The sequence below is a fragment of the Natator depressus genome, chromosome 9, assembly GCF_965152275.1.
Source record: "Natator depressus isolate rNatDep1 chromosome 9, rNatDep2.hap1, whole genome shotgun sequence".
In the NCBI taxonomy this organism is placed as follows: Eukaryota; Metazoa; Chordata; order Testudines; family Cheloniidae; genus Natator; species Natator depressus.
Window position 1 is genome coordinate 14,912,898 of NC_134242.1, and position 14,198 is coordinate 14,927,095.

Below are 14,198 nucleotides of genomic sequence, written 5' to 3' on the forward strand. Positions count from 1 at the left end.
GGGAGTGAATGTAACCAAAGCAAACTCATTTAGAGATTTAAGCGCGTATTCATGGAGATGATTTTGCATTATTTCTCCAGCACTGCAGCATGGGGAAGTAATTTTAACTGAAAAACCTTGAATGTTGATACTTTTTTCCATAAAATTAGGAATTATAGAACTACTGCTCAGATTACAAAAAGAAAAGGAGTACTTGTGGCACCTTAGAGACTAACCAATTTATTTGAGCATAAGCTTTCGTGAGCTCACTTCATCGGATGCATTCAGTGGAAAATACAGTGGGGAGATTTATATACACAGAGAACATGAAACAATGGGTGTTATCATACACTCTGTAAGGAGAGTGATCACTTAAGATGAGCTAGTACCAGCAGGAGGGAAGAAAACCTTTTGTAGTGATAATCAAGGTGGGCCATTTCCAGCAGTTGACAAGAATGTCTGAGGAACAGTGGGGGGGGGGGGGGTGGGAATAAACATGGGGAAATAGTTTTACTTTGTGTAATGTCATGGCAAACCTGGTGGCTGAACTTTGTGATTTTGTCCTCACCCATAACTATTTCACATTTGGGGACAACGTATACCTTCAATCCAGTGGCACTGCTATGGGTACCTGCATGGCCCCACAGTATGCCAACATTTTTATGGCTGACTTAGAAAAATGCTTCCTCAGCTCTCATCCCCTAATGCCCCTACTCTACTTGAGCTATATTGATGACATCTTCATCATCTGGACCCATGGAAAAGAAGTCCTTGAGGAAATATCCACCATGATTTCAACAATTTCCATCCCACCATCAATCTCAGCCTGGACCAGTCCACACAAGAGATCCACTTCCTGGACACTACGGTGCTAATAAGCGATGGTCACATAAACACCACCCGATACCGGAAACCTACTGACCGCTATTCCTACCTTTATGCCTCCAGCTTTCACCCAGATTACACCACACGATCCATTGTCTACAGCCAAGTTCTACAATACAACTGCATTTGCTCCAACCCCTCAGACAGAGACAAACACCTACAAGATCTCTATCAAGCATTCTTACAACTACAGTACCCACCTGCTGAAGTGAAGAAACAGATTAACAGGGCCAGAAGAGTACCCAGAAGTCACCTACTACAGAACAGGCCCAACAAAGAAAATAACAGAACGCCACTAGCCATCACCTTCAGCCCCCAACTAAAACCTCTCCACGCATCATCAAGGATCTACAACCTATCCTGAAGGATGACCCATCACTCTCACAGATCTTGGGAGACAGGCCAGTCCTTGCTTACAGACAGTCCCCCAACCTGAAGCAAATACTCACCAGCAACCACATACCACACAACAGAACCACTAACCCAGGAACCTATCCTTGCAACAAAGCCCGTTGCCAACTGTGTCCACATATCTATTCAGGGGACACCATCATAGGGCCTAATCACATCAGCCACACTATCAGAGGCTCATTCACCTGCACATCTACCAATGTGATAAATGCCATCATGTGCCAGCAATACCCCTCTGCCATGTACATTGGTCAAACTGGACAGTCTCTATGTAAAAGAATCAATGGACACAAATCAGATGTCAAGAATTATAACATTCATAAACCAGTCGGAGAACACTTCAATCTCTTTGGTCACTCGATTACAGACCTAAAAGTCGCAATATTACAACAAAAAGACTTCAGAAACAGACTCCAACGAGAGACTGCTGAATTGAAATTAATTTGCAAAGTGGATACAATTAACTTAGGCTTGAATAGAGACTGGGAGTGGATGGGTCATTACACAAAGTAAAACTATTTCCCCATGTTTATTCCCCCCCCCCACTGTTCCTCAGACGCTCTTGTCAACGGCTGGAAATGGCCCACCTTGATTATCACTACAAAAGGTTTTCTTCCCTCCTCCCCACCCACTCTCCTGCTTGTAATAGCTCATCTTAAGTGATCACTCTCCTTACAGTGTATATGATAACACCCATTGTTTCATGTTCTCTGTGTATATAAATCTCCCCACTGTATTTTCCACTGAATGCATCAGATGAAGTGAGCTGTAGCACACGAAAGCTTATGCTCAGATAAATTGGTTAGTCTCTAAGGTGCCACAAGTACTCCTTTTCTTTTTGCGAATACAGACTAACACGGCTGCTACTCTGAAACTTGCTCAGATTACAGGTCAGCTGTCCCTTACCTTGCTCTATTGAGCCTAAACGTCAGTGCTCCTATATGTCATCAGAACACGTACTCATATTAAGGTCCTGCACTACCTAGGTACAGAAAGGTAAGTAATTGACAATGTTCACCACCTGAATCTTCTGAATCTTAATTCTGAATTCCCTTATATATGTGTTCTTTTATACCAAACCCTTGAGGAGATTGGACGTTTATGTGATTTCCAGAGTTATAATAGGTAATGCTAACAAACTTTGGAAGAGATATTAAACCTCATGTTTCAGGCCTTAAGCTGATCACTAACTAAAGGGTTTAGAAGGAGACCTAATCGGGAGGAGGGGGCAGTTATTCCACATCTGCTTAATGTGTGGTTTCTTGCACCTTCCTCTGAAGCATCTGGTGCTGGCCACTGCTGGAGACAGAAAACAGGACTGGATGAAGTAGGGGTCTGATCCAGTCTGGCAATTCCTATATTATTATGCTATTTAAATGCAGCTGAAAATGTATTTCTGAAAATGTTTGAGAGGAGGACCCCAAATGAGGCAATGCTATAACCACACTGAATTTGGGGCCTCGCCTCTAGCACTGAATACTGGTTATCAAGCATTTATCAATACATACTTCTTATAGTTTACAGTAGAAATAGTCTGCCTTGTTCTTTATGCTCTGTTATGCTGAATGATGGGAAGGCTCTGTCAAAGAAAATAATAGTAAAAAAGGTAAATGAGCTACATGCTTTGAGATACAGTAAAAACATCTCAGCTTTAGCATTGTCCTCTAGTGGTTTTACATGCTGTCTTAAATTATGATACATTAGCCTTGGAAGAAAACACACACAAAAATTCTTGTAATACATAGAATATCTTGGAGAATTAAATAATGAAATATGGAAGCTTTGTTCTGTACAACCCAAAAGTGGCTCTAAAAATATAAACATTTACAGCATTAAAATCTATAGTCTTAAGTACAAATTTTCCAGTGGAATTTTCCCCATTGTTTAGTATTTTATATCCACAATAATACAGGGTAATGGTTGAAGCAAAGATGAGGTGGTGGTGCTCATTGTGTGAAAGATGAGTAATAAAATCATCAGTGTACAAATGAATTTTTAATTAGGTTTTAATCTATGTATTTAGAGAAGTTATTTCTGTGTGAATTCCACACTGATAATTTTTATCTTGGTGCCACAGCTGCAGTCGCTAATGGCAGATGCCATGGACACCCTTGAAGGAAGAAGTGATAAAGAACGTGTGTGGAATAAAATTCAGAAGGTAAAACTTGCAGCTGAAGACAGCAGAATACTCTGCTTCTCAGGGAGTGAATGTCCTCTTGGCTCTCATTTGTTCCAATGATGAAAACGAAAGTTGGTGCTATTGTGAGCCACACCCTTTGTCTTGGCGCTTGTTAGTGCACAGACGGTTAGCCCCAAATAAGTATTTGTTTTTGACTTAATACTCTCATACGTTCAACCTTTGACAGCGTTAACAGTTTCACATGGTCATTGTCTGGGGAAACAGTTTGAATCGCTTCGTTTTGATGATTAGTATACTTACCTTCATTCTCCCCCATTTGGGGTATTGTTTTAACTGTTTTTCAATACAAGTAAGATTCAGCACAGATCAGAGAACACACACAAGACTCTGTGCGCTATTTACACCTCACTTAAACCCCACTGAAAAGCTTAAGTGAGGCTTAGGTGGTGTGAGGCTTACCAGGTGTGTAGTGCCTTTCTTGGGACCTCTGCATTTGGTCAATATCACCCTTAGGGGACGTAAGAAGGGCTTAAATGGTACCTAGTCTCTTGTGCTGACTGTCAGCACTGGGATGAATTTGATTCGATGTAATAAATAGTGGCCTGCCTGTGAAGAAATAAGGATATCGTATATTGACACAAAGCCTTTCACCCCAAAGCACTTTACAATGGTGCACATTCAGCACTGGTTAAATACAACCACCTCTGAGACAGGGGATGACAGCACAGGCAAGGGGAAATTTTGCTCGAGGTTCAGAGCATTGCTCTGTTACAGATTGTCATGGGATCTTCAGTGTCCCAGCTGGACAGATGGGGCTTCAGTTTTAAAGATCCCATCTAAATACCCATGCATAGCAAATGGCATCTCTCTTGGAAAAATGAAGGGCAGATGACTTGAATTTGAATCCTGCCAGGACCTGAACTTGTGGTTCCAGGGAGCTGAGGAACTAGATTCAGGTCTCAGTCACCACTGCAAACTCTAACCCTAAATCCATTGACTCATGGTAAGTCAGTAGCATGTAGTCCAGAGTTACACAGGAGTAACTGAGACAAGAACATGTCCCTCATTATTTCAGAATACTAATGTGCTTCTACATCTATGCGAAGAATGCAGAGGAATTTGGGCACTAGCGTTCCATGCTCTCTCAAACCAGCAGAGTGATAGTGGTTTGTGATATCACCAGAATCCCCCGATAGCCTCCATTCCATTTGTTTATTTCCTTATATTCCAGTGATTTGGGTTTGTTTTTGAAATTTCAAAACTTTTAAACAAACAAAAATATTTCTAACTAACCAAATATGACAGAGATATTCAAAACTGTTCAAATAGATGCTGCCAGAGGAACGTAGAGGGATTTAGTCACTTTCAGAATCAGTGATTACAACTGAAGCCAACTGAGTTAAAATTCCCAGAATATGTTGTGTATGAATGCAGTTTTAACAAGAAATAATTCATTGTCTAGATGTCAGATCAGTGGCTTATGATGACTTTTTCAAAGTTCAGGATTGTTGCAAAAGGCAATCATTGGGGTTTTTTCAAATATTTTTCAAAAATACCTAGAGTAATAAGGAGATGTCTTTTTGTCATATTTTATTAGAAATATGAAGAGATTAAATAAATGCTATAATGTTCACAAAATTTCTGCTCTGCAATTGGTATATCTTCTGCTTATCTCACATCTGCCCACAGATCCCATGAGATGAGATTTTTAATGCTTATAATATTTTCTTCATAAATAATAACTAGACATTGATATAAAATTTAAAAAGAAATACAAGCAGCTAGTTGAATGTCCACAAAGATCCAACTGCCTTATGCCTCATTTACAATTACTCCTCCTCCTTAGTTAAAAGGGTCACTTTCTAGCCTCAGATACAACTCCCATGGACAGCAGTGTGAGAGGTGTGCTCATTTCTGCTAACAGAATTTGGTGCTTTGAGGTTATCTCTTCATATAATTAGGTGTCTCCCAAAGAGTTACAATTTGAGCCATAGGAGGGCAGAATGGTTTTGTCCTAGGTATACAGAACTCCAAATCTGTGTTAAACAAATATTATGTTTGCAACATCAAGCATTCAAAGGTAGGAAATACCAAAAATAAGGTTGATTGGGCAACTTTATTATTAGTATTATGACACTGTCTTTAATTACATGATCACACACACACTGGCACCCAGTCCCAGTCTTGCCCCCAGGCTCTTCATCCCATTCTACTCCCTCTGACCCCTCTCCCTTCCACCCTCACTCCCTCCCTGCCCCATTGATCCAGCTCTTCTCTGTGCAGTCATTTGTCTTTCTCCTCTTCTTCCATGCTGCCAGCATGCCACCAGAGGGACCACTGAGAGCACAGGAGGAACGGTCTCCCCCCACTCTTGATTTTGGTGCCCAGTGTGACCATCTCAGTGACCTGTAGCAACCAGGAACAGCAACTGCAAACAATTGCATTATATGACCATCCAATCAACATTAAGCAGTATTCAGAGTAGCAGCCATGTTAGTCTGTATTCGCAAAAAGAAAAGGAGTACTTGTGGCACCTTAGAGACTAACAAATTTATTTGAGCATAAGCTTTCGTGAGCTACAGCTCACTTCATCGGATGCAGTGAGCTGTAGTTCATGAAAGCTTATGCTCAAATAAATTTTAGTCTCTAAGGTGCCACAAGTACTCCTTTTCTTATTAAGCAGTATGTCTTTCATACAATAGGCAAGTGCAAGCTTCAGTTTACATAATTTTTGCTGTCCATTCTATTTCCGTGTTTTATATCTCTCTTCTAATTGGTTTATTATCACTGATCACACACTGATCATGCATGCTGACCAGGCCTTTCACCCCTTGCTTGGTGTAGGGACTCTCATGTTTTTTCACAATGTAGGAAGTTTTTGGTAGTACATTTTGTGCGCTCATTGTGCTGATAACTTCCTCTTATCTATCAAGTCAGTACATTCCATGAACAAAACATCACCCTTTGTCCTATACAACGCTATTAACATAAGGACATATTAGCAAGGCAAACACTCATGTCAAAGACTAGGCCATAGCCAGCAAGCTTAGTGTAAGTATTACCCTGGCCTGTTCAACCTCATTCACTATACGTATCCCATGCTTATGACATTTCCAACAAGCTATGAGGGGACGGTGGGTGCTCAGTGCAGATGAGCTCTTTGGAGAATTTAGCTGCCAAAGTCTTAACAAGTCTCTACTGAGCATGTGAGAACTAAGATTTTTCAAAGGCTTATCACAGCCAAATATTCATGAGCATGGCAAAAGGCATATCCCTGACATAAAGGGCATCTCCTGCTAAATTTCAAGTCCCTGCTCCAAAACATGGGCGCAGCAGACCTTCGCAATGAAACAATTATATGAATTTTGTTAACATAGGCAAAACTACATATTTTTTCCTAATCTAATTCTCAGAAACAGCTAAACTATTTTCACTGAAACTTTCCAGATAAATTCAGTCAGGAGCAGCCACCCAGCATAGAAAACTTCTGCCTGAATAGTTAAAGTTTGGCTAAGTTATAAGCAACTGAAAAAAAGTCTTATAGTGAAAAGTGTTAATGCTGTCTATATGTGTTTGCCCATCAGCTCTGCCTATAATACAGAGGCACCATATACATGTATTCTAGAACAGTGACATTTGAAAAAAAACAAAATGTAGGAGACAGTTTTTTTCAGAAATGGACACCTAAAGTAAGGAGTCTAATCCATGTTTGGGCACCTGGTTAAATAAACTGATTATCAAAAGTGTGGAGCAACCCCACAGCTCACAATGACTTCAGCAGTCTTGAAAATCAGGCCACTTATCTAGGCACCTAAATATTGACTTAAGGCCTAATTGAATGCCCACTGAAATTAATGGAAGGATTCCCAGACACTTCAATAAGCGCTGGATCATGCTTTATGTATCCTAACTTCAGACATGCATTTTTGAAAATCTTGGCCAGGGTATTTTTCTCCCTTTTATTGTAACCTTAACATGAACCAGTTCAACAGTTAAAACTGAATAGAATATTCTATGGTTGGGAATAGAGCTGTCCAAAATTCAGAATTTCCATTCTGTGGGACATTCCAACATTTCAGAATTTGTTTTTGTTCTGAATTGTAACAAAAACAAACAAAATTAGAAATTTCCCACAAAACAGAATTTTTGAAAATACTTCTTTTCCAGTCAATCAAACTGTTTCCTTTTTATATGATTGAAACATTTTGTTCTGATTTTGACTTGTATTTTATAGTCGATTATAATTTAACAGAAAATCGAATAAAGTTCTAAACAAAAGATCAAAATGTTCCATTCATATAAAGTTGAAATGTTCTGTTTTGATTTTATCAAAACACATTTTATTTGATTTTTTTCCCCTAAATAAAATGTCATTAAAATCAACATGTTCACATGGAAAGTGTCAATTTCAACGAAACAACATTTTCTGACAGAAAAATCATTCTGTTGGGAACTTTTCAACCACCTTTAGTTAGGAATGTTAAACAGCCCTAATACATAGTTGAGGAGAAGGATTACCTCAGACGATGAAGAGCTGGTGAATGGAGGTTGTACATAGAATACAGTTTGTAACTCATATATACTAAGACTTTTTGGAGAAGTTCAAATTTCTCAAAGGGCTATAAATTGCTCAGCCATCACATGACTGATTATGTGGCTGTGTTCATACAGCTGTTTATGGGTTTATGCGGTTACAAGTTAGTTAGTTGCCTTTATTGCCATTGAATTCATTTACATGTTCTGGAACAAGCAGGAGACCACAGTGGAGCTTATGCAATCAGTTATAAATGCAAAGCTCTTACAAAATCTGATATCCAGATTGCCACCACTGAAGTTTGGGTTTTTGCAATAGAAGCAGCTGTTGCATCTTACCAAAACACTCAAAATTTTCCTCTGAAGCAGCGGAATTATAGCTGTGCTCATTTTCCAAATGGTTAAAGGGTCTGCCAGAATGCCCTTTGCAAATCACTATTTTCAGGATTTTATACTTTAAGTCAACCATAAAAATTCATTCAGGCTGAAACTTGATATACAAGGACCCTCCGAACACATTTCTTTGCTTCCTGCGATAGTAGACAGGGCTTATCAAATTAGTTTCCAATTATTCTGGCCATTTTTAAACTGTGAGAGTGACAAAAACATTAGACTTTGGGGGAGGCAGATGTTTTATGGGTTTCTGCTCTCATCATTGATGGTTTTGCCTTTTTTCATTAAATGTTGTGATCGAATTTATCATTCGGGTTAATTGTTATTTTAAAGTATTAAAAACAAAGAAAAAAGGGCTGAGTAATTTTACTGGTAAAAGAAAATGGCAATGTAAAGAGTCTGTCTTTCTCAGTATTAATGGGACATGAAGACTTTCACCTGTAGGTCCCTGCACAAAATTTGGCCAGCGTCCCAAGTTGTTGAAATTATTGCTATCCGACAGCTGTTTGAGTTGGAGGCAATCTCAGTCCATTTCCTGGTGAACAGGTGTCCGACCACAGAATGCCCACTAATCACTGACACCCCGACTGGTATTCTCAGCAGACAGGCCAAGAAATTAGATACACAGGAGCTGAAATTCACCTCCCTTCACCCTCAACCCAAAGCCCAAGTACCTGTGATTTGTGCAGGGAAGCTAATGTTGCAAGTGGCATGTAATCATCCATGTAATCAAAGACTCACTGGACATGCTTCTGTCCAGTCCCAGCCCAGTTGTCATGGTCCCATGTGGGGCTGACATAGAGCCTAGTTCCACCACGTGTAGAAGGTATAGAGTTCTCCTGCATCCCCACTATGCTGCCGTTCACCCCCCATGCAGTGAATCCATGGCACTGGCAGTATATGGCAGAGGACTTTCTGTGCCATATATTGCTAGATACATTTAACCCACGGAGACCTACCCTTCCTCTAACTCATCAGGGTAATCCCTCCATGTCCGCATTCAAACACATTTACTGAGCAGTGTTGAAGAACTTGCACTGTCACTGTCTGCTCTGCGCCTATTTTTAAAAATGATCTTCTATCTACATGCCAGGACCTTGTGTCAGGGTACTGTATCAGATGCAGTCCCTACCCTGCTGTAGGTGTTAGTGATGTCATTAAATATTGCAAGGAAACACAGACTCGTGGACTCAGGACCTTTCGGGTAATTGAAGGAGGAGTTGATTTTCAGTCATTTCAATATAAGACCAAGTGCATTAATAAAATATCTTTGACTTCCATCCCTCTTTTCTACAGTTTTAAGACATTCCCATCTTAAACTTGCCAGAGCCTACAAATCATAACTTTTGGGGTTACAACAGCAAAGTTTTGTCTTGTGTTCAAGGCACTAGGCCAGGACGGTAGTCTGATCTATGGATTATGTATTCATTATATTGATTGCTTAATACCCAGTTATCACTTTGAGGTTTGACAGGTTCTTATCCCAAGATCAGGTCCAGTATTATCAAAATTACTGTTCAGTTGGGAACGCCAATGTGCATGGTTGCAGCACTCACAATTTAGGAACCCTTCTATATTTACAATAGTTTATTAATACATTTAGCAAAGTCACAAGTAGCATAGCTAGGCGGAGAGCGGGGGGAGTGGCTGCTCCCCCACTGAGCACACGTGGTGCCTTTTTAATTTTTTGTCGCCTTTTTACATTTTTACTCACCCGGCAGAACTCCGGGTCTTCGGCGGCGGGTCCGGCACTTCAGCGGCGGGGGCCTTCACTTGCTCCGGGTCCTCGGCGGCATTTCGGCAGCGAGGGCCTTCAGTGCTGCCGAGGACCCGGAGCGCCACCCGGTGAGTACAAGCGGGTGGCACCTTTCTTTATGTCCACTCCCCCTCTTCGCTCCACCTAGCTACGCCACTGCTCACTCTAACCCGCAAGGTAGATAGAGATAATACAGAGTGTATTTTTTAACAGCCATATACTCACACCTTCCCTAGCAGAACAACCTGAAATTTTAGACATTATCTTCCTCATCACCATCACCTTCCTCATCATCACCAGGGGTCATCATCCTGGCACCTCCCAAGGGCTACATCTCTCTTTCTCTCTTCTCCTGCTCAGAGGCTGGGAATCCAACTTTTATAATATGTTACGCTGACATCACTATGCCTAATGCATATTCGGTAGGGGTGTCTCTCCTCTTCCTTATTTGTATGTCCTCACCCTACTAATGTTGGGGTGCCCTTCTCCTATAGGTTAGTATATTAATGAGCTCAACTTATTATCATATACCTCACCTTGTTGCCATGGCACTCTTGTGATCAGACATCTGCAGATGTTCCTATCCTAAAATATTCAAAAGCTGGTATTAACTCATATTCCTGTGGTTGCCTGGTGTCAGTAAGTACAAACTTCCCCATTAAACACTCTATTCCCAGTTCCCCAAAACTTAAGGGTGACCATTGGGCCATTTATCTGGGCCAAACTTCATAGGCCTCAAGCCTTATGCTAACTGCTGAAGCCAATGTCTTACAGGAGACAGGCCTGTAGGTTCCTTGCGTTACTGCTAAATAAAATAAATGCTAAAGCTAGCTCTATGGGCTACAAGACTCAGGAGTTTTATAATCAATTTCCCACTCTGCCACAGCTATCCTGTGCAATATTGGTTGAGTCACTTAATTGCTTTGTGCCTTAGTTCCGCCCTGCTGTACAATAAATACATAAATAAATAAATTAAATAAATGACATAGCAATACTTACTTCCCTTGTGAGAATAAATTCATTAATATTTGTGAGGTACCCAGATACTAGAGTAACTGGGGTGCACATAAATGGATAAGCAGACCTGTTAGAACCTACCAACTGGTAGCTTCCACATCAAAAGGAAGTTACAATAATGCAGCAGGGCCCAATACAGATCTTTTTAATCTTCATATGTAATAATGCAAATCTTTCCCTCTCCTCCCTTCAGTTCCCTTGGAATTCAGACAGCGTGTGGTTTAATAGGGTCCTTTTAACATATTTTGAACAACTGAACAATAGACATAAGTTGACAAATAGACTTCTCTGAACTGCCACATGTGAGACACTTCATAAAACCTTCGCATCTGAGTTTACCTCAAGGGCATCCCGTATTTTGCAGTGTAGCTAAGTTATGACCGCCGTGTGCTGAGCTCAGTGGAATGACTATTTCATAAATCTGACAGCAGAGCAAACACGTAAGAATGAATAAAAGAACAGCTGTAACTAACATAAGGATAAATGTATGGGAAAAGCTGTACTAATGTGTATGAATATGAAACAGAGTAAAATTAGGCTATATTTTTGCCAGGCAAACAGACTGCTGGATAGCTGATCTTTGCCTCCAATGCCTATGCCTTTTTCAGCCGCAACAGGCCGCTGTTTGATGAACTGCTCTATTTAATTGACATTCCCTTTTAATTGAAAAGTAAATAATGGAAAGGCAGAATAGTCTAGACAATCTTCAGATCAAGAGTAGGAAACAACCAGGGACACTCTTGGTATCTTGATGGGAGAAAGGACATGTTGAATAGTACTGGATTCTGGATACTACTATACTTACTTGGTATAGAGGATGTTGGAAGGTAGTGGTGGGGGAAAAAATCTATGGTAATCTAATCCACTGTGCATTGTACTATACTGTTCACATGCAAATTTGGCCTGTTCCATTATGCATGATACAGGAAGAGACTGTTCAGGGGAAGAATTTTAAATAATGGTGAAAAATATAGCAGTATAGTAGTCCTTGAAACCTTAAAAAACTCAGCTGATTGTGGTCACCAGTTCAGTTCCTTTTCCAGTAGGTCACAGGGCACAAGGCATTAAATATTGGAACTGGGCAAAAAATTTTGACCAAAATATTTTTCAGTGAAAATTGCTGATTCGAGTTGAGTTACACATTTTGTAAATTCATGTTGAATTCACCAAATTGTTTTGGTTGGAAAAAATTACAAAAAAAAATCTGAAAAGAATCAAAACCTTTCATTCTGACATTTTCAAAACAACGTTTCATTTTTTCTATTTGAAATAACTTTTCATTTTGAAATTTCCTTCAATTATTAAAAAAAAATTTTTAAAAAAACCAAATCAAAATGAAACATTTCATTCAAGCCAAAATGTTATTTTCCCTGACTTCTCGGTTCCTTGAAAATGTAATTTTTTTGTTTGTTCATGTCAAGTCTATCTGAAATGAATTTTCTTTTCCAGTTTTTCCGAACTGTCAGCAAACAGTCAAATCAGTTATTTTCACAGCTCTGTTGAAGATCCCACTTCACATTTCCTATAACTAGGGATTGGCACTGGTATTTTTGGCTCACGTTTCCTCAGTGCTTGCTGTCATGAAGAGCCCTGTGCATAAATTCCATGCTTAGCTGCTGCCCTCCAAAACAGAGGTGGCATCCTTTGCCCAGTCAGGTATGCATATGGAACCCAATCCCGCAAACTCTTACTACCAAGCATTATGCTTATAACTATAAGAAATACCATGAGTCATCAAGACTACTTGTAATAGTAAGCACTATACTTGATCGGGAGTGTTTGCAGGATAGTTTGTGAAGCTGTCAGGCGCTTAGTAAATGTAATCTATCATTATTAGTATTCACACTCATTGCTAACCCTCTTCCCCCACCTACTTTTAGCACCAAATTAATGCTAACATGCCAACCGCCCTGTTTCCCATTGGTGAATACTGAACTGTTTTTCAGTGATTCACTAATTCAGTCCTTTAAGAAGGAAATGTGTGACAGAGCTGTCTGCCATTAACATGCCTGTTTCATTAAAGAATGGCAATGCAGATGAACTGGATGTATGCAAAATACGAAAGAGAAACATTGTATTTATCTTCTGCATCAGCATCCAAAATTGTGACCTCTTCTGGAAGTAGGTCCAAGGCAAGAATTGCACAACCTTTTAGACGAAGTTGTCAACCAATTGTAGGCAAGTGATTTGGATCCGGACACAGTAGTTATGAGTATTGGGTATGTCACAGTTCAGGGCAACTGCACCTGTATTCCCCCTAAGTGGTCAGCAAGGCACCTATATTTAGGCTCCTGGTGCTTCAGCCATCACTGCTCTTGGGCTTTTCTGCCTGCACTGTGAGTTCCTCAGCAAGTCAGACTGCCTAAGCAGGCCTGCTTTGCTTTCTTCTCATAAGAACATAAGAACGGCCATACTAGGTCAGACCAAAGGTTCATCTAGCCCAGTATCCTGTCTTCCGACAGTGGCCAATGCCAGGTGCGCCAGAGGGAATGAACAGAACAGGTAATCATCAAGTGATCCAGCCTCTGTCTCCCATTTCCAATGCCAGCTTCTGGGGCCAAAATTGGGGATTGGTCCTGCTTTGAGCAGGGGGTTGAACTAGATGACCTCCTGAGGTCCCTTCCAACCCTGATAGTCTATGAACTAACAATAATCCAAATGGAGGAGCTCTGAATTTCAGCAGAGTGTTTATTAGGGGGGGGAGGGATAGCTCAGTGGTTGGCCTGCTAAACCCAGGGTTGTGAGTTCAATCCTTGAGGGGGCCATTTAGGGATCTGGGGCAAACATTGGGGACTGGTCCTGCTTTGAGCAGGGGGTTGGACTAGATGACCTCCTGAGGTCCCTTCCAACTCTAATATTCTATGATTCTATGTGTTACTGTGCATGCCCCCAAAAAGAGCATTCTTGTAGCAGCTGTGCTTCTCAAACATGCACGGCCAGCTGTACTAACAGCAAGGAAAATCATGCATTTCTATGGCCAGAGTTTCCCCAGGTAAAGAGCACCCTTTGCTCGCAGAACCTGTGCAAACCAGATCACTTACTTTTTAAATTAAATCTGTGAAGATTTCTGCTCATCACTTTTAC

General features: G+C 40.5%; 1 protein-coding gene across 1 annotated transcript in view; it reads left to right on the forward strand.

Moving 5' to 3' along the window:
* Nucleotides 1-14,198, forward strand: part of SPATA16 (spermatogenesis associated 16) — a 110,306-nt gene that overhangs the window by 87,243 nt on the left and 8,865 nt on the right. Inside the window, exon 9 of the mRNA XM_074963560.1 lies at nucleotides 3,353-3,433. Coding sequence (XP_074819661.1) covers nucleotides 3,353-3,433 — 81 coding nt within the window. The remainder of the gene's footprint in view (nucleotides 1-3,352; nucleotides 3,434-14,198) is intronic.